The sequence below is a fragment of the Dama dama genome, chromosome 6 (assembly GCF_033118175.1).
Source record: "Dama dama isolate Ldn47 chromosome 6, ASM3311817v1, whole genome shotgun sequence".
NCBI classification, from domain to species: Eukaryota; Metazoa; Chordata; class Mammalia; order Artiodactyla; family Cervidae; genus Dama; species Dama dama.
Window position 1 is genome coordinate 15,183,278 of NC_083686.1, and position 22,192 is coordinate 15,205,469.

The 22,192-nt window shown below is 37.7% G+C and overlaps 1 protein-coding gene across 9 annotated transcripts in view; it reads right to left on the reverse strand.

Moving 5' to 3' along the window:
* Positions 1 to 22,192, reverse strand: part of PTPN13 (protein tyrosine phosphatase non-receptor type 13) — a 212,479-nt gene that overhangs the window by 16,693 nt on the left and 173,594 nt on the right. For all 9 annotated transcript variants that reach the window (XM_061145598.1, XM_061145595.1, XM_061145601.1 and 6 more), the window contains 13 exons: positions 21,659 to 21,812; positions 20,078 to 20,292; positions 19,874 to 19,972; positions 18,183 to 18,547; positions 17,234 to 17,417; positions 15,338 to 15,496; positions 14,188 to 14,359; positions 13,876 to 14,086; positions 11,887 to 11,957; positions 9,162 to 9,223; positions 5,757 to 5,850; positions 4,923 to 5,060; positions 4,739 to 4,827 (listed from right to left, as the gene is read on the reverse strand). In XM_061145598.1, the coding sequence (XP_061001581.1) occupies positions 4,739 to 4,827; positions 4,923 to 5,060; positions 5,757 to 5,850; positions 9,162 to 9,223; positions 11,887 to 11,957; positions 13,876 to 14,086; positions 14,188 to 14,359; positions 15,338 to 15,496; positions 17,234 to 17,417; positions 18,183 to 18,547; positions 19,874 to 19,972; positions 20,078 to 20,292; positions 21,659 to 21,812 (2,013 nt within the window). The remainder of the gene's footprint in view (positions 1 to 4,738; positions 4,828 to 4,922; positions 5,061 to 5,756; positions 5,851 to 9,161; positions 9,224 to 11,886; positions 11,958 to 13,875; positions 14,087 to 14,187; positions 14,360 to 15,337; positions 15,497 to 17,233; positions 17,418 to 18,182; positions 18,548 to 19,873; positions 19,973 to 20,077; positions 20,293 to 21,658; positions 21,813 to 22,192) is intronic.

The window sequence follows — 22,192 nt, forward strand, 5'->3', positions numbered from 1 at the left end:
CTCTTCAAAATCACTCATCTTTTTTCACTTTTTCCTTACTAATGTAAGTGTCTTTATCTTCTGAGGATGTTTCCTACCACCCAGGCTAAACATAGTTCTCCTTGGTTATTCTCTTTTCAAGCAGTTTCTTTTTTAAACTTCATAGACTTTATCACAACTTGTAGTTGCACTGTTACAGACATTGTAGAGTTAAAAAGTATCTATAATTAAGTTACTCTGATATCATTTTCAATTGATCTGAGGGAAACACAGAACTTCTATGGAGAAGAAAAAGATTAGATTGTTTTAAATCCACTGACAGCTAAAAAAAAACAAAGCTTCTTAGATCTTATCTGTTTTTAAGAGTTGAAAATTTTAGTCTGGTCTAAAACTTGTATTTCCAAGTAAAGTCATTTGGATTTCTTATTCCCTACTATAATCCTGATCTAGGAATCTACCATGCGTGCAATCATTTTGCAAAGTATAAAGTCTTTTATAAGAGTAAAGTGTTATTATCAACATTAAAATAACTAAATAAAGCCCAATTTGACATACACTATATTAATACTTGCATTAACTGATTTCTCACTAATTTTGCAAAGTTCATCTATGTATGGTTTGTGTGTGCATGCGTGCCTGCTCAGTCGTGTCTGACTGAGCAACCCCGTGGACTGTAGCCCTCCAGGCTGCTCTGTCCATGGAATTGTCTCGGCAAGAATACTAGAGTAGGTTGGCATTTCCTCCTCCAGGGAATCTTCCTGACCCAGGGATTAAACCTGCGTCCCCTGCACCGGCAGGCGGATTCTTTACCCCTGAGCCATCTGCATGTATACATCTCCCAAACTGACCGCTAGACTGTACAAGCAAAAATTGACAGAAGCCCTGACGCCCCTTCTAACCCTGTTATCCCCCAAATAATCCAACAAGTTCAGTAACAGCTGAAGTGAAGAGTTTTGAAACATTAAATGATAATTTACAGTGAGGCCTATGATTGACATTCATTCCTTCTTTCATAAATAAGACACAGACACTGGCCTGAAGTACTTTACGAAGAGTCACAGTAATCCCCACCTCATCTGAGCAGGATTTGTTCCAAAACCCCCAGTGAATGACGGAAACTGCAGACAGTTTTTCACTCACAAACTGAATGCCTTTTCCATCTTAACTAAGCACTTTTCACGCACTGTGGCCATAACATCTGTAGTCTGAAGTGCAACAACAGACCTAGCACAAATTTCTTTTTCCTTTTTCACTATTTCACAGATTTGTTTGTACTACAGAACTAACCTTGGCATATGATTTTTTTCTTCCTTTATGAAGTCGAGAACTTTCATCTTAAAGGAAGCACTTATGATTTCTTTTTGGTGAATTCAAACTGCCAGCATCACTACTCTGGCACTTCAGGGCCATTATTAAGTGCAATAAGTTATAGAAACACAAATAAGTTACATCACACACTTTGATGCTGTAATGGCTGCTCCAATAACCGAGATGGCTACTAACTGACTTATGGGCAAAGTGATGATTTGTGTTCTGGGTGGGTGGGAGCAAGAATGTACAAAATTTCATCTCACTACCTAAAATGGTGTGCAGTTTAAAATTTATGAATTGTTTATTTCTGGAATTTTCCATTTAACATTTTCTAACTGAGGTTGCCTGTGGGTAACTGAAACCTCTGAAAGTGGAACTGTGGACGGGGGACAGGGAGAGACTACAGTAGTCAAGGGTTGTTTTTGTTCTGTCAGTAACTGGTGTTCGACTCTTTCTGACCCCATAGACTGCAATATGCCAGGCTCCCCTGTCCTTCACTATTTCCCAGAGTTTGCTCAAACTCAAGGCCATTGATTCAGTAATGCCATCCAACCATCTCATCCTCTCTTGCCCCATTCTCCTCCTGCCCTCAATGTTTCCCAGCATCAGGGTCTGTTCCAATGAATCATATCTTTGCAACAGGTGGCCAAAGTATTGGAGCTTCAGCATCAGTCCTTCCAAAGAATGTTCAGGGTTGATTTTTTTTGGAATTGACTGGTTTGATTTCCTTGCAGTCGAAGGGACTCTTAAGAATCTTCTCTAGCACCACAATTTGAAAACATCTTCAGTCTTCAGCCTTCTTTACGGTCCAACTCTCACATCCATACATGACTACTGGAAAAACCATAACTCTGACTATAGGAGCTTTGTCAGTAAAGTAATGTCTCTGCTTTTTAATATGCTGTCTAGAGAGATGTGTCATTATGGCCTTAGTTAAGAGACTTCAGAACATACATTGCAAGGCGTATTTTAAATAGTATTATTAATAAAATATGATTAAGTCAGTATGATTTAAAATATTCAGAAAACCTTTTACAAAGAGCTTATTGCTGTAATTATTAATCTTTTGATAGTACAAAAGAACAGCATCTTATGTAAAAAACACTACAGCATGATATATTGTAAGCTATTCAATATTTGTGTAGCCATTTTTTTAAGGTTAGGAAATACATACCAAACAGATAAATGCTTCCTTTTATTTACACACATTAATTATTTGTAAGTTTTTCATGAAAATAATCAAGTGTCTATGAGACTGTGTGTGGATACATGCATGATAAGAATCCAAAGCAGCTTGGTTTTGACAATTTTGAAGATACTCATTAGGAAGATTAAGAAGACCTGTGAGGGAAATTATCCTCAAACAATGAGCAAGATCAGATTCATATAGATACAATGATGCCTAATTTGAGCAGGCTTACCTATTATTTTGACTATGCTAAAGCCTTTGACTGTGTGGATCACAACAAACTGTGGAAAATTCTTCAAGAGACGGGAATACCAGGCCACCTGACCTGCCTTCTGAGAAATCTGTATGCAGGTCAAGAAGCAAGTTAGAACTGGACATGGAACAATGAACTGGTTCCAAATTGGGAAAAGAGTATGTCAAGGCAGTATATTTTCACCCTGCTTATTTAACTTTGTGTAGAGTACATCATGTGAAATGCCAGGATGGGTGAAGCACAAGCTGGAATCAAGATTTCCGGGAGAAGTAGCAATAACCTCAGATGCAGGTGACACCACCCTTATGGCAGAAAGAGAAGAGGAACTAAAGAGTCTCTTGATGAAAGTGAAAGAGGAGAGTGAAAAAGCTGGCTTAAAACTTAACATTCAAAAAACGAAGGTCATGGCATCCAGTTCCATTACTTCATGGCTAACAGATGGGGAAACAACTGCAACCATGAAAGACTTTATTTTCTCGGGCTCCACAATCACTGCAGATGATGACTGCAGCCATCAATTAAAAGATGCCTGCACCTTGGAAGAAAAGCTATCACAAACCTTGGCAGCGTATTAAAAAGCAGAGACATTACTTTGCCAACAAAGGTCCTTATGGTCAAAGCTATGGTTTTTCCAGTAGTCATGTATGGATGTGAGAGCTGGACCATAAAGAAGGCTAAGCACTGAAGAATTGATGCTTTCAAATTGTGGTGCTGGAGAAGACTATTGAGAGTCCCTTGGACTGCAAGGAGATCAAACCAGCCAATCCTAAAGGAAATCAACCCTGAATATTCATTGGAAGGACTGATGCTGAAGCTCCAATACTCTGGCCACCCGATGCGAAGAGCCAACTCATTGGAAAAGACCTTGAGGCTGGGAAAGATTGAGGGCAGGAGGAGAAGGGGGTAACATAGGATGAGATGGTTGGATGGCATCATCCACTCAATGGACATGAATTTGAGCAAGCTCTGGGAGATGGTGAAGGACGGGAAAGCCTGTCATGCTGCAGTCCATGGGGTTGCAAAGAGTCAGACACAACTGAGAGACTATTTCATGTTTTTTTCTTAGTCAGCTCAATACCCCAGAAGATATGAAGCCTTAGTCTTAAATAAGTTTATCATTACATTTTGAAAATTGTTTCTTTCTCTTTTTCTTCTTCTGGCTTAAGGAAATTTGGATAGTAATACTTTCTCTGGAATGGGATGACTTTTTGTTTGAAACATTCTTTTTTTAAATATTCTTCTCCAGTATGGTTACAGGATATTGAAAACGATTCCCTGTGCTACACATTAGGACCCTGTTGTTTATTCATTCTAAATGTAATTGTTTGGCCTAGGATGACTCTCAAATGCAACAAGAAAATGAATTTAAGATGATTCCAACTTTTGAGTTTTATTTTCTTAAAAATTTTGACAAATTTATATATGTTGAACACTAATTCTTGGACAGCTTATTTTTATTAGTTTGGATCCAACTAATTAATCTAATGTATTATGAATGAGCTAGCAGCCCAAATCTATTAAAACATGTTTCAACTGAAATTGCAGGCCAATCACAGCAAAAGCCATGGAATAACTGAAAAAATATGTTTTCATGATAATTAAGAACAAGAATTCAAGAAAGACAGAAGAAAATAAGCATTCAAGGATAAAAATCAAATTTTCTACCTAGGTTAGGTATTAACTGGAATGGGATCTTGGAATTACCAACTTTTATTTGGTGCAACAATAATAAAGATACCAAAAAAAAAAAAATCAAGATTTTCAGGCACTTTTTTCCTGAATGGAAACCTTCACCAAAAGAGGTTAAATGATTTAAAGGTAAGTTCTTTCTGCAAAATGAGTAAAAGATATCAGTTCTAACTCTGAAGTTACTGAGGTAACCAGCCATCAGAATATTATCTCTAATATTTAGAAGGGAAACTGGTAGGCTGGGAGAGGTAAGACCTTATCAGAGAATTCTAACAAGATACAGCATCACAGAGTGTCTACCTAGGTATTATCCTTACCTCTGTAAAATCTTCAGGTAAAGGGGAACCATCACAGTATGTATCTTCTGCTCTCTCTTCAGATAACTTCCCATTGGCTTTCAATGCACCTGGGCAAGAGAAATAGGCCAAGAGGAATTAAAATGCTCTGTAGAGGCTTCCGGTATCCTTTAGGGTACCAACTTACTCATTCTGGTTCATCTACCTGGAACACAGGCATCTCCTGCTGCATTATTTTGGTTTAAAAGATTCTGAGCTTCCTCATCCACAACATCCAGCAAAGACTGGATAACTTCAGCTTCTTGAGGATCATCATAGTTCTCATCTTCTTGTCCATCAGATTCTTGAAAAACAGTAATCAACATGGGGTTTTACTTTAAAAAATATTGATAGGAGAAAGAGACCATGTGGCATATATAACATGGCAGACACTTCAAATTTTAAGCATTTACTCTGAAAAAGCAGCAATGACAGGGAAAACTTTTTACTTCTAGAACTATTCTGACTCTTAAGACAAAAGGCCACACAAATGCAACTGAATAAACCAAAATCAATGTGTGTGATACACCTTTTCATGAAATATTAATAATTTAATGTTTTATTTCCCTAAACTAGTCCTAAATTATTAATTTATAAAAGAAACTAAAGAAGTTCAACCAAAGAAGTTACAAAGATTATGGATATATAATGTATAATAATAGGGCAGCCCAAACATCTTTAAGAAAAAATTTCTCAGTTATTAGGTAGCTTGTGAATGGCTGCTTCAAAGAATACAAGAAACATTATCAAATAAGGCTGCTCTCTCTTCAAGCAATTAAAAATTGTTTTAATTTTAGAGGTGAGAATGAATACTGGAAATTTGTACAGTAGTATAGCTAATAATATTAATTTTATGCTATTCTTTTATTTCTTTGAACAACAATCTTTCCTTGTAAAATACAGGAGCATGTAAGGCAAATAAGAAAGGCTACCAATATTTCTTTAAAACTTAAATTATTAGGGCACTTAGAGTAATTGGATGGCTGATTTGGAAAATTACCTTTGTACAGAATCAGGTTTGCTGATTCCTTTGTCTGATAAGTAGAACATTTTCCTTCAGGGTACAAAATTTCAATGATTTCCTCTCCATTAACCTAAAGTATAAAAAAAACAAAGCAATCATTAGTTTCCTATTTTACTAACTTCTAGGATTAGGTAGAGACTGCACATTGCCTCTCCATGTCCGTCTCCCTGTCTTTCTCAGTAGAAAATCCTTCTTCTATCTCCCCACATTGCATCAGCGCTTCTAGGAAATACCAATGCAATGATACATGCAAAGGGGATGGGCCCTTCCATCATCAAATATGTCTAGAAACACTAGATTAAACAACATTTTTATTTCACGAATTCTCATAATGCTTACTAATATAAACTGTGAGTTGTCAAAAGATAAATGCATTGTGTACTATTTCCTAAACTTACTTGACTACAGAAATCTCTTTTTAAAGCATATTTTATGGGACTTATCTTCCATAGAATTTTTCAGAAAAGTTAAATAGTAAAAAAAAAAACAAGTTAAATAGTACTACTAATCTTAGAAGTTGAGGGAAATGGAAAAAAAAGTCAATCTTTTAAGTATCTGTGAAGTTGTTTCATGGACACAGTCTTCGATTTAGTGACCTGATCAACTGTTGGCTGTAAAGATTTTCAAATCTAATCTAAATCTCATCTTGGCTCCAGGAAAAGAGCAATGGATTTGTATCTATAAAGTAATTATTAAGTGGAATGTAACTTTTAAAATTTGATGGTTAATTGTGAAGCACTTCATGGCATGCAACCTATAAAAAGAAAGATGATTAGGGGAAAAAATGCAAAATTAAGTGATTTGAATAAATGAAAATAATTTATACAAATAAAAGGTGGTTTGCTCTAAAGATTTTACCTTTTAAATTAAAATGAAAAGGATAGTAGATGCAAGGATAAAGTTATTTCTATAAATAGTGGTTGCTGCTGTTCTTTAGTCACCCAGCTGTGCTGGACTCTTTGCGACCCCATGGACAGTAGCCTGGCAGGTTCCTTAGTCAGCTGGATTCTCCAGGCAAGAATACTGGAGTGGGTTGCCATTTCTTCCTCCAGGGGATCTTCCCAATCCAGGGACTGAACCCTCATCTCCTGCTTGGCAGGCAGATTCTTTACCACTGAGCCATATGAGAAGCCTCAAATAGTGGTTACATAAAGTCAAAAATTTCACTGGATTGTAAAACTCTGTTCTACATGAGAAATTCACAGTACAGACGTTAGTATGCAAGGACAGAATATTGTTTGGGAGCCTTCCTGGAAGATTTTAATTCCAACAAGAAAGTTTGCAATCACAAATAACAAAAGTTCTAATTTCTAGAGTTTTATGTTAATTTAAACAGAAACTCTACCCTTTCTCCCTTTCAACAACATGGTGATATTTACAAAGAAAATAAGCACTACACGGCATGACTAACATTAGAAATACATGGAAATTCATTTGCTTCAGCTATGTGAAATTGGAGACCTTCTGAATAAACAGAACATAATGTGTAGCCATGTCTTAATCTATCAACATACAGACACTAAGAAAGTTTTACTTTTGTGTCCTAATCATATGACATGCTAAACCATATCATAAGTTCGAGACAATGCAGTGAGATGAAAGGCATGGAATTTGGGGCTTCTGGTCAGTAAATTCATTTTCTCTTCCTGCACTAAACCCAGCTCACTGCCAGAAATCTTGTCAAGCTGATAAGATTTTCAGATTACTAGGAGGGAAATGCCTCAGGTCTGGATTTTACAAGGAAAAACATTCAAGTACTGAGGTTCAGAAGAAACTGTACGAGATGTGTCTGAGATAAAACAATTCCACAAAATAAAGATGCAGCTGTGAGCTGTGTACATTACACGTGTGCATGCCTGCTTAGCCGTGTCTTGACTCTTTGCGACCCCATGGACTATAGCCTGCCAGGTTCTTCTGTACATGGAAGTTCCCAGGCAAGAATACTGAAGCAGGTTGCCATTTCCTACTCCAGGGGATCTTCCCTACCCAGGGTTTGAATCCACATCTCTTGCATCTCCTGCATGAGCAGGCGGATTCTTTACCATGCCACCCAGGAAGTCCCATACACTACATGCCAGAAAGTCAAAAGAAATGTTAACCAGACAAATGGGCATACATGTAGCCTTAAATAAAAAGCTGGAAAGTGGAATTTAATTACATATTAAAATATTTTGTTAAATCACCTCCAGATATCTCTATCCTAATCTTAAATGATTTAGGTTCTTTCATTTTACTATGTAGTGAAGCATTTTCTATGTCTTTCAAAAAGCAAGTTTTGCCTCATTAGTAGCAGAGATTCGTCATTTGAGAGTCACTGCTGGTCAACGCTAACCCACTGTTAACTACATTCTTCTCTTCTGGATATCTAGGAGCCAACCAAAAGAACTGTGCACGTTAATCAAAAAATCCCAGGGCTAAAGCTATAGATAAGTAATTAGCCTATTTAAGAGCTGAATGTGTGCCCGATGATGAAGGATTACTTGTGTGTGGGTTTCCACTGTGTGAGTTACTTACTAAATCCTATTGTTGTTCAGTTGCTAAGTCATGTCTGACTCTTTGTGACCACATGGACTGCAACACGCCAGGCTTCCCCGTTCTTCACTATCTTCTGGAGTTTGTGCAAGTTCATGTCCATTGAATTGGTAATGCTATCTAACCATCTCATCTTCTCCTGCCCCCTTCTCCTCCTGCCCTCAATCTTTCCCAGCATCAGGGTCTTTTCCAATGAGTTGGCTCTTCACATCAGGTGGCCAAAGTATTGGAGCTTCAGCATCAGTCCTTCCAATGAATATTCAGAGTTGTTTCCTTTAGGATTGACTGGTTTGATCTCCTTGCATTCCAAGAGACTCTCAAGAGTCTTCTCTAGCACCACAATTTGAAATCACTAATTCTTTGGTGTTCAGCCTTCTATACGATACAACTGTCACATCCACGGGCTCCCCTTGTAGCTCAGCTGGTAAAGAATCTGCCTGTAATGTGGGAGACCTGGGTTCGATCCCTGGGTTGGGAAGATCCCCTGGAGAAGGGAAAGGCTACCCACTCCAGTATTCTGGCCTGGAAAATTCCATGGACTGTATAGTCCATGGGGTTGCAAAGAGTTGGACACGACTGAGTGACTTTCACTTTTTAACATCCATACACAGTTACTGGAATAACCACAGCTTTGACAACACGGACCTTTGTCGGCTAAGTGATGTCTCTGCTTTTTAACACATTGTCTAGGTTTGTCTAGCTTTCTTTCCAAGGAGCAAGTGTCTTTTAATTTCATGGCTGCAGTCACCATCTGCAGTGATTTTGGGGCCCAAGAAAATAAAATCTGCTTACTAAGTACATGTATCTAAAATCAATACATGTATCTAAAGAAGGTGGTCTTTCACTTACCTTGGAGAATGAGTTATTAGGTGTGAGTGAAGGTTTGCCACAAGGCTCCATGATGTGAGGGCCTGAAGGAGGAACAGAAAGAAAAAGATGAGCCACTCAGAACCACATTAGGGACAATAGTGAAAGAAGACCCACAATTTCTATGCATGTTTATTTTTATTAATATACTGAGAGGTCATAACATCATGTGGTTTAAAATCAACTAGATGGGATTAAATGTTAGAGGAGGGTTTAGTCCAAGGACAAAGTCAACTATTTTTCTTAAAAAAAAAATAAATAAATAAAGCTGGTATAAAAGCTCAGTTTGGTCTAAATGTTTCTAGTATTTGAAACTGAAAATAGATTTTCCCAACTAAATGGGAGAGAAATCATAGGTGCTGAACTACAGTCACCAGAAAGATAGCAGATCCTTTATCTCATTTCACAAAGACTATCGAATTACACAGGGAAATAAGTACGGATACAACTGGAGACTATGTTTCTAAACCAAATGCTGACTTTAACTCTTAGCCCTCAGCACAAAAATTCAATACATATATTATAAATGAGATTGTTTCTTCCACAGTTAAAAATGTACGTATTTTAAAAAATTAGATTCATTATTTCTGGGAGATACTTTATTAAACTGCCAGGAAAAATAATTAAACAGGGTACCAAAATTGAACCACTCATTCAAAGGAATCATATTGCAATAGTATGAAACAAATAGTCTATTCGCTGTCACGCCCTCTGTCCTCAGTCAACCACTGATCTGCTTTGTCACTACAGATAAACTTGCATTTTTGTACAATGTTTTATAAACTGAATAATACAATATGAATTCTTTTTGTCTGGATTCTTTAATTCAGCGTACCTATTTTGAGTTTATTTTAATTTTGTTGTTGCATGTATCAACAGCCTATTCATTTTTATTGCTGAGTAATATTCTACTGTTCGAATAAATTATTGGGTTGGCCTAAAAGTTCATTAGGGTTTTTCCATAGGCTGCTTATACAAATGGTTATTCATTCAACAGTTCTTGGTCATTTGAGCGGTTTCTGATTTTGGTAGTTACAAAGAAAGCTGCTAAAAAAAATTCCTGGACAAGTTTTTGTGTCTGAAAATATGCTTTATTTTCTTCTGAGTAAACAAAGAAGAGGAAGGGCTGGATCACACAGTAGGTATGCTTAAATTTTTAAGAAATTGGCAAACTGCTTTCCAAAATGGTTGTACCATTGTACATATTCATCACTGCAAGAGAATTCCTATGAATGATACTATATGATTTTTCAGAATTCATAAAGAAATTAGGTCAGAGAATCCCAGAAAGACAGATTACTAGGTAGTTTCTACAAGGAGGGCAGGGCACAGCTACTTTCCTCAGTCTTGAAAGTTATGAACGAGTCACTAGTCCCAGAGGTCACTAGACAAGTGCTCTCCTGACTGTTGTGTGAAGTAGTCTGACTCTGCTGTGAACCAGAATTATCAGAGAGCAGCAGGAAGAACCCCTAAGGCATCCAAGATAACAACAGAGAAGAAGAGAAACAGATGTGCTTTAGCTTTCAGAAGATAAACCATGGCTGCAACTGAGATTTCTGAGCTGTTTTGGTACTTAGATACTACTACTGGGCTTCCCTCGTGGCTCAGTTGGTAAAGAATCTGCCTGCAAAGCAAGAGACCCAGATTCGATCCTTGGGTAGGGAAGACACCCTGGAGAACGAAATGGCAACCCACTCCAGTATTCTTGTCTGGACAATCCCATGGACAGAGGAGCCTGGTGGGCTACAGTCCATGGGGTTGCAAAGAGTTGGACACAACTGAGCTTCTGAGCATGGTGGTGGCCAAATACCCTAAAAGTCTAGCTCTATTAAAAAGTACTGGATTTACATTTCAAACACTCTAAGTTTGACCACGTTCCCCTGTGCCTAACATTCTTATATGATATGAATACTGCCAATAAAAGCTACATTTACCGAGCCTGATTATGTGAATACAAGCATGGAGTCAGACATCCTAGGTTTAAATTCTGCTTTGACTATTTATTTACCCTTTGAGCTTGGGCAAGCTATCAGACTTTGCAGTCCCTCGGTTTTTGCTTCTATAAAAGGAGGATATAACAGTCTCACAGGGTTGCTGTGAGTATCTGAGCACCTGGAAGAATGCTTAGTCCATAAAAAGCATTAAATTAATCTTAACTGCTGCCACCACTATTAATACTATAATTTCTATTACTAGGCTAGATTATAAGACAGATACTTTGTTTACTCATTGCTATACTCACAGTGCCCAGAACTCTGCCTGGCACAGAAAAGAAATTCAGTAATTGCCTGAATAAATTCCTATGTGACAATCATTCTAATAAATTGACATATTATTGTATTTATGCCTCATTATAACCTTATAAGGTAGATACTTATATAATAACCTTTTCATCTCTCTGGTAGAAAAGAGAGGGTTAGATATGGATCAGGTAACTTGCTAAGGTTACATTGGACCTAATGAACTCAGGTCTGTCTGGCTTTAAATCCCAGGGTCCATGCCGCTCCACTCTTTCCTATCATGCACTGAATTTTAGACAAGCTTTTATTTAAATGTCACTTTTTCACTTAGATCCTGCAAAATAGTCTGGAAGGGCAACAGAACACTTTAGTGATAGTAGCCAAATTTGCTTTTGGGAAAAGATAGTTACCTCTCCATAACTACTTGTATCATAAAAAAAAAAAAAAAAAAATCACTGTATCCTTACCATTGGCTTTGGCTGACTTTGAAGCTGAAAGAGAAGACCTCTTGGAACTGGGAACCACCGGATGACCATCTCTGTGTTGTTTAAAACAGAAAAAGAAAGAAAACAATATTGCAAATTATTTAAGATATTTGCTTAAGTATCCTTCAAACTATCTGTTAACCATTTAGCCTCGAGTTTTATTTTGGATGGGCTTCAGGGGTCTAGGTACTTTCTGAAGCTGTAGACAAGATTTTATCAGTCTTCATCTATATATGCTGGAAGGAGATATTCATGACTGAAAAAAGATTAAGAATCACTTCTTTAAATAATAAAATAATAACTGGCTAGTTTGTAGCTGAAGCAGGATGAAGGGGAAGGTAATTGGGACTACTACTATATCTTTAGTGACTTCAGCAAAGATGAAAGTAGAAAGATGAAAAAAACTGATATTAGATCTGGGGAAAGGGATTTTCTGGTGGTGCAGATGGTAAAGAATCTATCTGCAATGCGGGAGACCTGGGTTTGATCCCTGGGTTGGGAAGATCCCTTGGAGCAGGAAATGGCAACCTACTCCAGTATTCTTGCCTGGAGAATTCTGTGGACAAAGGAGCCTGGCAGGCTACAGTCCATGGGGTCGCAAAGAGTTGGACACAACAGAGTGACCAACACTTCCACTTTCTTTTTCAAGAGATACTCTAGTAATTTGGAGGCAAAAAATTCTAGAATCAGAAAAACATTTTCCCAAGTTGTCCGAACACTTCTCTCCTTCATTAATTAACATTCGGCTATATTTATGAAAATAACACTAGGCAATCAAATTTTTATAAATATTGAGGGAAACTGGTCAGGAATTATGTTCAAGGGGAAAAGTATACAATCTAACTTAAAGGTTCAGAGGAGAAATAGGCTTATGATAAAATGATTTATTAACTGTTTGTACATGGTGGGATACATACTATGTAAAGTCCACCCTGTGTCACAAACACAAATGTGAAGTTTTCTCTTATATAATGTAAGACTGTAATCTAGAAAGCCTGGGTTCATGTGCATGTGGAAGGCAGAGTAACGGCTCAAAAGATGTCTGCATTATAATCCCCAGAACTTTTGAATATGTTATCTTGCATGGCAAAAGGAATTTTGCAGGAGTGAGTAAATTAATGACCTAGAGATGAAGAGATTATCCTGGATTATCTAATGTAATCACAAGGGTCCTTATAAATTAAACAGGAAGGTAGGAATGTCAGAGTCAGACAGATACGATGCCCAAGGGTGCTGTGATCGCTGGCTTTAAAGATGACTGAGGGTTATGAGCCAAGAAAGATGGCCAATGTCTAAAAGGAGGAAAAGGCAAGGAGATGATCTTCTCCTTTGGAAGGGATGCAGCTCTGCTAACACTTCGATTTTTAACCCAATGAGACTATTTTATATTTCTGGCTTCCAGAACTGTTAAGATAATTAACTTGTATTGGTTTAAGCCACTAAATTTGTAGTCATTTGATAGCAAGACACTAATACATACATTAAAAAAAATTATTTCCATTATTAAGTGAAAGAAAAGTTGCTATTAGCATTTCTTGTAATGGGAAATGGTCAGGAGGTATAGTGGATGCGACAGTCTATGCCCCCATTGGTTGTAGACATGAGGTTCTGGTAGGACGGACTGTGTTCCAACTCTGGGAATCGGCCAGGATTGGCCAGGGCCAACCAATATATTCTCATTCCTTTGGCTCATCAGGACTCGCCTGAATTTAGGTCTAAGGCAATTGACATACAGTCCTTGCTTTACTACTATGATCAGTGAGACTTGTCTGAAGATTGGTCTGGACAGTGTGGGATGCACATGAGTCATGAAATTGACACAGCCATTTGACTATGATGAAGGAAACATGTAATCTTTACTAATTCCCCATCCAATTAGTCTGTGAATTACTCATTCAGGAATATCTTTAAGAGAATCTAATGGCCTGAAATGCATGTGTGCAGAAAAATCCATGAATAACTATGGTGTACCTTGTAGCTTTCAGTACCACTGAAGGAAGTGACAGGTCCAATGTTCGCTTAGCTTCCTCCAGAGTCATGCCTTGTGTGCTGACTCCGTTCACATAGTGGATGATGTCTAAGAGCTGGAGATTACCCTCCGTGGCTGCAATTGACCTTGGGTTGATATCACTAACATACACCACTTGATGAAGGCTGTCATGACCTCCAGATAAGGAAAAACCTTCAGGAAGTAGAAAAATATTTGTTTCTTTAGGCTTAACAGTATGTAGTTTTAATCTATCCAAGAAAAGTCACAGTGCCCAAAGTCTGAATTTGCATTACCCAGCTCCTCTCTGTTGCACGTAAATGTGACATCAGGTAGCAAATGAGGCAGCACTGGCATCCCGGGTAATTCCAGAACTCGGCCAAGAACTAATCTGACTGTCCTGGGCGCAGCTCGGAGTAGGTTCACTGCATCTGTGTGAGTCATGTTTGTAACATCTGTATCATTAACCTACGGAAACGAGAAAGGGCCAAAGTGGGATTACAGTTTTTGGAATACAGGAGTTGCCAACAAAATACAGTAATTTCTCTAACTTTTCATACAATCTATTTTAGCCAGTAGGAGATTCACAATGAAGAGTGGTCTCTCGGGACACTTCCCTGGTGGTCCAGTGGTTAAGAATCTGCCTTGCAATGTAGAGGACATGGGTTCCATCCCTGGTGGGGGAACTAAGATCCCACATGCCATGGGGCAACGAAATCCACGCACTGCCACTAGAGAACTTGCACACTGCAATGAGAAGAAGCCCGTGTGCCACAACATGAAAAGCCTGCACACTGCACTGAGCAAAGCCCCACATGTGCTGCAACAAACACCCCAGTGCAGCCAAAAAAAAAAAAAGAGGCTAGTCTCTCGTTTACTTATAATCTTCTTTACTGTGGAAATCATGAGCACAATGACCACGAAATTATAAATGAAATAATAATGTTATTACTATTGCTAATACAGATGATATTACTTTGCCAATACAGAAAATTTACTCTTAGAGCAATTTAAGAAATTTTCTCTTTCTGAGACTCAAGATTGCTTGTTTAAAGTCTTTCCAAACTATGACTGTATAAAGGCATTTATTTTTAAGAGGTGGAGAAGGAAAACATAAACGAAATGGAGAAACAGAGCATTATATCGACTCAACCTTCTAGCTGTTCCTTCTGCAGCACTGGCTTGATCTCTGGCCCTGCTGCAATGCTGTCACCTCAGTCGTGTCTGACTCTTTGTGACCCTGTGGACTGTAGCCCGTCAGGCTCTTGTGTCCATGGGATTCTCCAGGCAAGAACACTGGAGTGGGTTGCCATGCCCTGCTCCAGGGGGTCTTCCCCACCCAGGGATCGTGAATGTGCGTCTCCTGCACTGGCGGGCGGGTTCTTTACCACGAGCACCACCTGTCCAGCCACATTGGCACAAACACAGTCTGCTTAAATGTCTTACCTTGATGAGCCGGTCCCCGGGTCTCAGCCTCCCATCACTTTTGGCTGGATCCTGAATGACATCATGAACGTAACAACCAATGCTCTGATTGCCTTTGGTTACTGTGAAGCCCAGGCTTCCTTTTTCCGACTTATTTAGGGTAATCAGGAGTTCTACCTCCTAAGGAAAGAAACAGTGATTCTATTTTGCTGCACAAAGAGAAAGACAACTATTCTTTCCATTGATTAACACAGGAGAAAACTAAACCTTAAAAGGTTGCTTAACTTGCTCAAGTGAAGAATGCAGGTAAGTATGTCCAGTTCTAGACAGAAGGTACCCCTCCAACCTCCTGCCTGCCAATGTAAAATAAAAGTTGGGTTTAAATTCAACATTATGTGCTTGTCTGGTGATAGCTGACCCACAACTTACTAAAGCTTCCATTCTTATATTTTCAGAATAAACAAGAACAAAAACCCATGCCAAGAGCAACAGAAGAAAGCTTTTCTTGGGTAAAAACATGAAGTCTGGGTGATTAAATATCACAACTTGATGTATTTAGTTGTATGAAAAATTTTTCTTTAAGATTTCAACTGAGGCACAAGGGTTCCTTAGGGCTTATAGGCGTGATGACAGATTTCTAAGGAAATCATCCAAAGATTATTTTCACTCTACTGCTGAGAATGAAATTGAAGATGTAGATGCTACACACACACACACACAATTACAGGGAAACAAAGTGCCTGGAAAGATTAAAGTGTTTATGGGTTTTGACTGGTGATGGTTTTAATCTGTTCCTTTGTTTTCTAACTTTTCTATAATAAGTATTTATTACTTAGATAACAAAAAAAAGTATTAAAAGGGTGACTTTGAATCAGTGTTAAGGATATTATTCTTTTTCTTCAAATTCAAAAAATATTATATCAAAAATTGGAACTACCAAAAAATTTAGAATTCGTAAAATTTTTTTCAAACAATTTTTTTTCACCTTTTACATTTGAAATTAAAAACTCCAAGTGGTCAGACAGAATGACAGAAATGACAAAACTCAGATTCTCTTTTTCTTCAGATGACTGTGCTATCACTGTTTATGTGCAAGGGATATTAGTTTTATTAGAAATGTGACTTCCAAAATGAATTTGTAAGTTTAGATGTTCTAGGGTTATTAGTATAATACAAATGAAAAGGATTCCATTTCAGTTCAGTTCAGTTCAGTTGCTCAGCCGTGTCCGACTCTTTGCAACCCCATGAACCGCAGCACGCCAGGCCTTCCTGTCCATCACCAACTCCCGGAGTTTACTCAAACTCAGGTCCATCGAGTAGATGATGCCATCCAGCCATCTCATCCTCTGTCATCCACTTCTCTTCCTGCCCCCAACCCCTCCCAGCATCAGGGTCTTTCCCAATGAGTCAACTCTTTGCATGAGGTGGCCAAAGTATTGGAGTTTCAGCTTCAGCATCCGTGATTCCATTTAGGCACCCACAAAACAGTGTGGAAGAGAATGAAATTACATTCAAACTTGATTAAAGAGTAAACAGGTAACTCGTCAATTTGGGAAATAATAGGTACTGGGTTAGGTGCTCTACATATGTTATTTCATTTAATCCTAACCAAAATACCATGAGGTTACTAGTCCCATTTTACAGCTGAAACTACTAAAACTCAGAAGAATTAAGTAATTCATTCATAGCATCTGCCAAATTACAGCAAGTCACTGGGAGAGTCAGGACGTGTACCCAGGTCTTTTTGTCTTTTCCCTGAATTCTTAGCAGAGAAACATGGCAGATATGTTGTCTATTTACTGAGCACAGGTATGAGGCTGATCTAAAGGACAGCAATTTCCCTAAAGGGAAGCTGTGTATAACTACATTTCACTTGAGAAAATATAGAATGTTCTTCATACAAAGGAAATAACTCACCAGTTCAAAGTCTTCAAGGTGGTTTTCCAAGTCATTTTTCAAAGATGTCAAGCTTTCTTGTCTAGTTGGTTCAGAAGTGTGATGTGTATGATATTTATCCATTGCATTTATGGAAACAGATTCTGATTGAGATTGACAGCTCTGCCCAGGAGTTACATCCAGTGGTTGAGGGGAAGGAGGGTTACTGCAGAGACAAAGCAAGACTATTTTCAAACACATTGCAATGCCAGTATAGTAAGTTTGTACCACAGATAGAAAATGCTTAACAAACATTTACATCTGCTTTTTAGTGAGGTCATTTTTAGTCTGATTCTGGACTATAAATTTATTTCACATCTGTTATATGCTAATATTACTGAGTTTTATTCTCTGTCAATCGCTTTAAGCTGCACAAATCAGTGAAAAAAGTTAAATATATTTTTGATTCCCAGTTGTTAATTTTGGAGCTGAGGCTGGAGCTAATGTTATCTGAAGCTTAATGTGTGTTTCAACATAATAAGAAAAAAGAAATAAAGAGCCTTACTCTTGTAGTTATTTTGGGTGACATGATAGAAACAAACAAACAAACAATAAAAAACTTGAACAAATACAGTTGGACCCGAATATACACAAAGTGAAAGAAAGTGAAAGTCACTCAGCTGTGTCCAACTCTCTGCGACCCCATGACTGTAGCCCGCCAGGCTCCTCTGTCCATGGGGATACTCCAGGCAGCAATACTGGAGTGGGTTGCCATGCCCTTTTCCAGGGGATCTTCCCAACCCAGGGATCAAACCCAGGTCTCCCGCATTGCAGGCAGTTGAGTCACAAGGGAAGCCCAAGAATACTGGAGTGGGTAGGCTATCCCTTCTCCAGGGGATCTTCCCAACCCAGGAATTGAACCATGGTCTCCTGCATGGCAGGCGGATTCTTTACCAGCTGAGCTACCAGGGAAGCCCAATATCGACAATACCTGCCCTCATGTTCTGACTTATTAGGTATTTTCTGAGGATAGTAAAACATGGTACAAATGGGGTCTTCGTGACTCCTGAGTGTGTCGTGACGATGCTGCGCCTGTGACATCATGCTGCTTAGAGTCTGATGCAAAGCTGAACCCCAGCCAATATCTGGTATCTTTGCCGGAGCCTCCGCTAAGTCGTCCTCTCCACCCCGACTGCTGCCGCTGGAACTGTCTCTCCTGGGTGCGGACGTGCACGGGCTCCTGGTTTTGTCAGGCATCTCATTTTCATCTGAGCTGGTGCCTTGCTCCGCACACGCTGTCTGAGGAGGGTCTTTGCTGTTGTTCAGGGGTACTTGGGCTGGAGAGTGCAGGGGGGTCTGTAACAGACACATTTAAAAAGACCAGAGTGACAACTTATATTAACATATTTTCACTTAGGTGAAAATGAAAAAATTAAACATCAGTACTTCCTGTTAAAATATTTAATTTTTTGATAAAAGTAATTTATGCTCATTAGAGAAAAAAAATCGTATGTAAAAGTAACAACTATTTATATTGTACAACTTGTACTTTCATTCAGAATTAAGAGTCATAGTATATATTGTACTTTGTATCTTGTTTTCAAAATTTAGGTTTCTACCATGAGTATTTTCTGAGATCCTTAAACATGCTTTGCAAACAGCTACATAAACTGTATAATAATCTTACAATTGGCTACAGGTTTTTATTGGATACAGATTTCTTTCTAGCTTTTCACTATTAATAGAAATCTAGAACTTCTTTGTATGTAGGTTTTCACCTGAGTTTCTCATTATTTCCTTGCAATTTTCTGTAACAGAAATAGAATTTTCTATATTCAGAACATAAGATGTTTTTAAAAGCCTTGTTAAATATTTCCAGAAAGATTGTATCAACTTATATCCTCAAGAACTGAAAGAATTTCTCAGTTCTTCCTATCTGATGCCTAAAACCAATGAAGTCTCTTAAAATGCCATTGACAATGCACCTTACAGAAATGTTAGTTTCCTGTTAATGTCTTTATAATACTCCCTCCTTCTCCCCAATATAAGGGTTAAAGTTTCTGGGGCCAGACACTACCGTCTTTGACACCCAGTGATCATGTTCATTGGTAATGGAACACTATTTTTAGTAGACAGGCCAAAGGCTTTCAATTAGATTATTATTCACTTATGTCTGGGTTCCTAACTACCAGTATGCAATTTATAAATAACCACCAAAATAGATTTTGGGCCTTTTAGCTATTCCTTCACACAAGAGAGGGAAATGGATAAACATATTGCCTACTCTGTGATTCCCAGTATTAAAAATTAAGGCAAAAAAAAATCTTAAATAATTCTCATTTTCATCTAAACTAACTCAGAATGAGGATTATATTTTAAAATTCGATTCAAAGAAATGGACAAAAGGTTTTTGTAACCAATATTTAATGTCTTTTTCTACTTATGTTTGGAAAATTAATTCCCCAAATCCTAGAATCAGAAGAGAAAGAAGAGAAAGTGAATTACTTTATATTATAAACATCAAATACACTCACAGGTTATGTGACCCATGTAAGATAATACTCCTAGCTAAAGAATTAACTAGGAAACCCAGGAGATCAATCAACAATGAAACCACTACAACTGAGTTAATCACTCTGTTGACATGCTACAATAGTGTGAAATACTTTTTCTCAGTCTCACCGAAAGAGCAGGGTCAATTTCTGGAAGCACCCCAGGTGGAGGTCTACAGAGGAGCAAGGATACTTCTGGAGACGTTCCCCTGAGAGCAGATATGACCTCCTGGGGGAACCATGAATGAGAAATGAAGACACGGTTAAACCATTTCATTCTGAAAGGCTGATCTGTCTCATTAAAAATGCTGCACTCCACATGCTGGGGGCTCACCTGTTGAGACAGTCCTTTCAAAGAGGCTCCATTCACTTTCAAGATAACATCTCCCACATCAATTTGTCCACTTTCTGCTGCTGGCTGTCCAGGAAAGAGCTTTTTAACCCTTACTATGCTGGTGTTCATTTGCTCGGGTATAAGATTATCCTCTCGAGAAAAACTGAATCCTAGGCCTGAGCTATTTTTCAGCAATTTCACCTCAAATGTATTCTCTGGAAAAAAAGGTATCAAAAAATGTAAATATTCTTAACAGGCTCTCACTATATATGCATGTATAAACATATATACTTTTGAATACATTTTTAAAAAGCCCATTTCCACCATACTCACAGCTTTTTATGTACTTATTGCACTCTTATTCTATATTCAAATCCTAATTCACACTCTGTTATTAAGAAAATTTAACTTATTGAACTGAGCTGCATAAACTAATAGGCTGCTTGATTAGAAAAGTGGGTTCTGAAAAGAAGGTTCTAAAAATGAAACTGTGTCTTAATTCTGTATCTTTTATAAGACTGCAGAATGACAGAGAAAAAGAGAGAAAAATCCAAGAAAGGAGACAGAGAAATTCAGGCATAAAAGGGACAGGTATGATAAGAAGAACAAATGACAGAGAAGGGTTATGGGGAAGTGGATAGGTGACCTAGTATTTAGGTGAGATATAATTTAATTCAGTAAAACTGTAAGGCATGATGATAAAATTCTCATCAACAGAATAATAACCAGGAAAGCATGAAGAAACATATTTAAAGACAAAGTAATGGAAGAAATAATGGAAGAACAGAAGGCAGTAAGATTAAGTGGATAAGCTAATCTTATTTTCATAATCAGGAAAGATGATATAGGTTGGGCTAATATTTTCTTCTTATTTTGGGGATTAATTCAGTGTTGCTGAAAGTTGTATAAGCAAAGAAAAATCTAAAATAAAGACAAAACAATGCTTATGTGCCACCACCACCGTTTATAAAGGACATTTATATCCATCAAAAGGAAGACAGATAAACTTAGAATGAAAAGTACTTCTGTATTATGAATACATTTAACCTTATGAAAAATTCACTACATTAGTCTTGATTTCCTTTTTTCATTATGAGTTAGTGACATACCCAATTTTACTACCAGTTAGCTGGCAAAGTTTGTAAGGAAAACCAGTATCTGGGAACTGTTAGCGACTTTCTATTCAGACTTAGCTTCACAAGTCCATAAAATCAAACAGAAAAATAGAAAATATAAGAGTCAAGGTTTCATATGTGTTTGAAGTCATTCTCAGCAATTATTTATATTTACTTTTTTCTCTTACAAATTTTATTTTGAATTTTACAACTATTTTAGGCACCACTAAATGACCATTATCTGTTTTGTGCCTGATTTCATTAGCCAAAGCCTTTCAGACTTCAAGAGCTACAACTGTGTGTGTTTTTTCCCCCCTAAATTCAGTACAGTGCTGCCTTACATTATTATTTATACTTGACAAGAATAAAGAGATCCAGTATGAATTATGATCCAACATGTAAAGTTCAAATTTTGAATAACCCAGGAATAAGTTTAAAGTGAGATGACAGCCTCCCAAGGTCTGACCTTCAGTAACAAAGCTGTAGTCTTTGACATGAGTCATTTTCTTCATCATTTTTTCTGGGGCTTGACCTTGGGTATCCGGATCTGAGAGGGTACACTGGGGGACATGTTCTTTGGATGCTGGAGACTGTCCTTTTTCTAACAACAGATGAACCACCTGTATAAATAGAAGAGTGCCTTATTAACTGAGAAGAAAGTTACATAAGAAAATAAATAAGTTTTTAGGACTTTGTACAGTTTGTGGTATAAAATCATTTAAAGTAACTCTCTGGTCTACCAAAACACAAGTAGAGGCAGGAAAAAACAGACAAAAGCAAGGGACTGAGAATGTCAAAATCAAGTTTTTTATTATTTTCTGTATAAAGAAGATAAATGACTAGAAAGAAAAAATTCCATTATAAAAATAATATAAACACATTTTAGAAAATTCAGATCCTAATATAAAATCAGATAGCCATTGGGAAGCTGCTCTATGGGCACAGGGAGCTTAACCCAGAGCTCTGTGACAACCTAGAGGGTGGGATGGGGTAGGAGGTG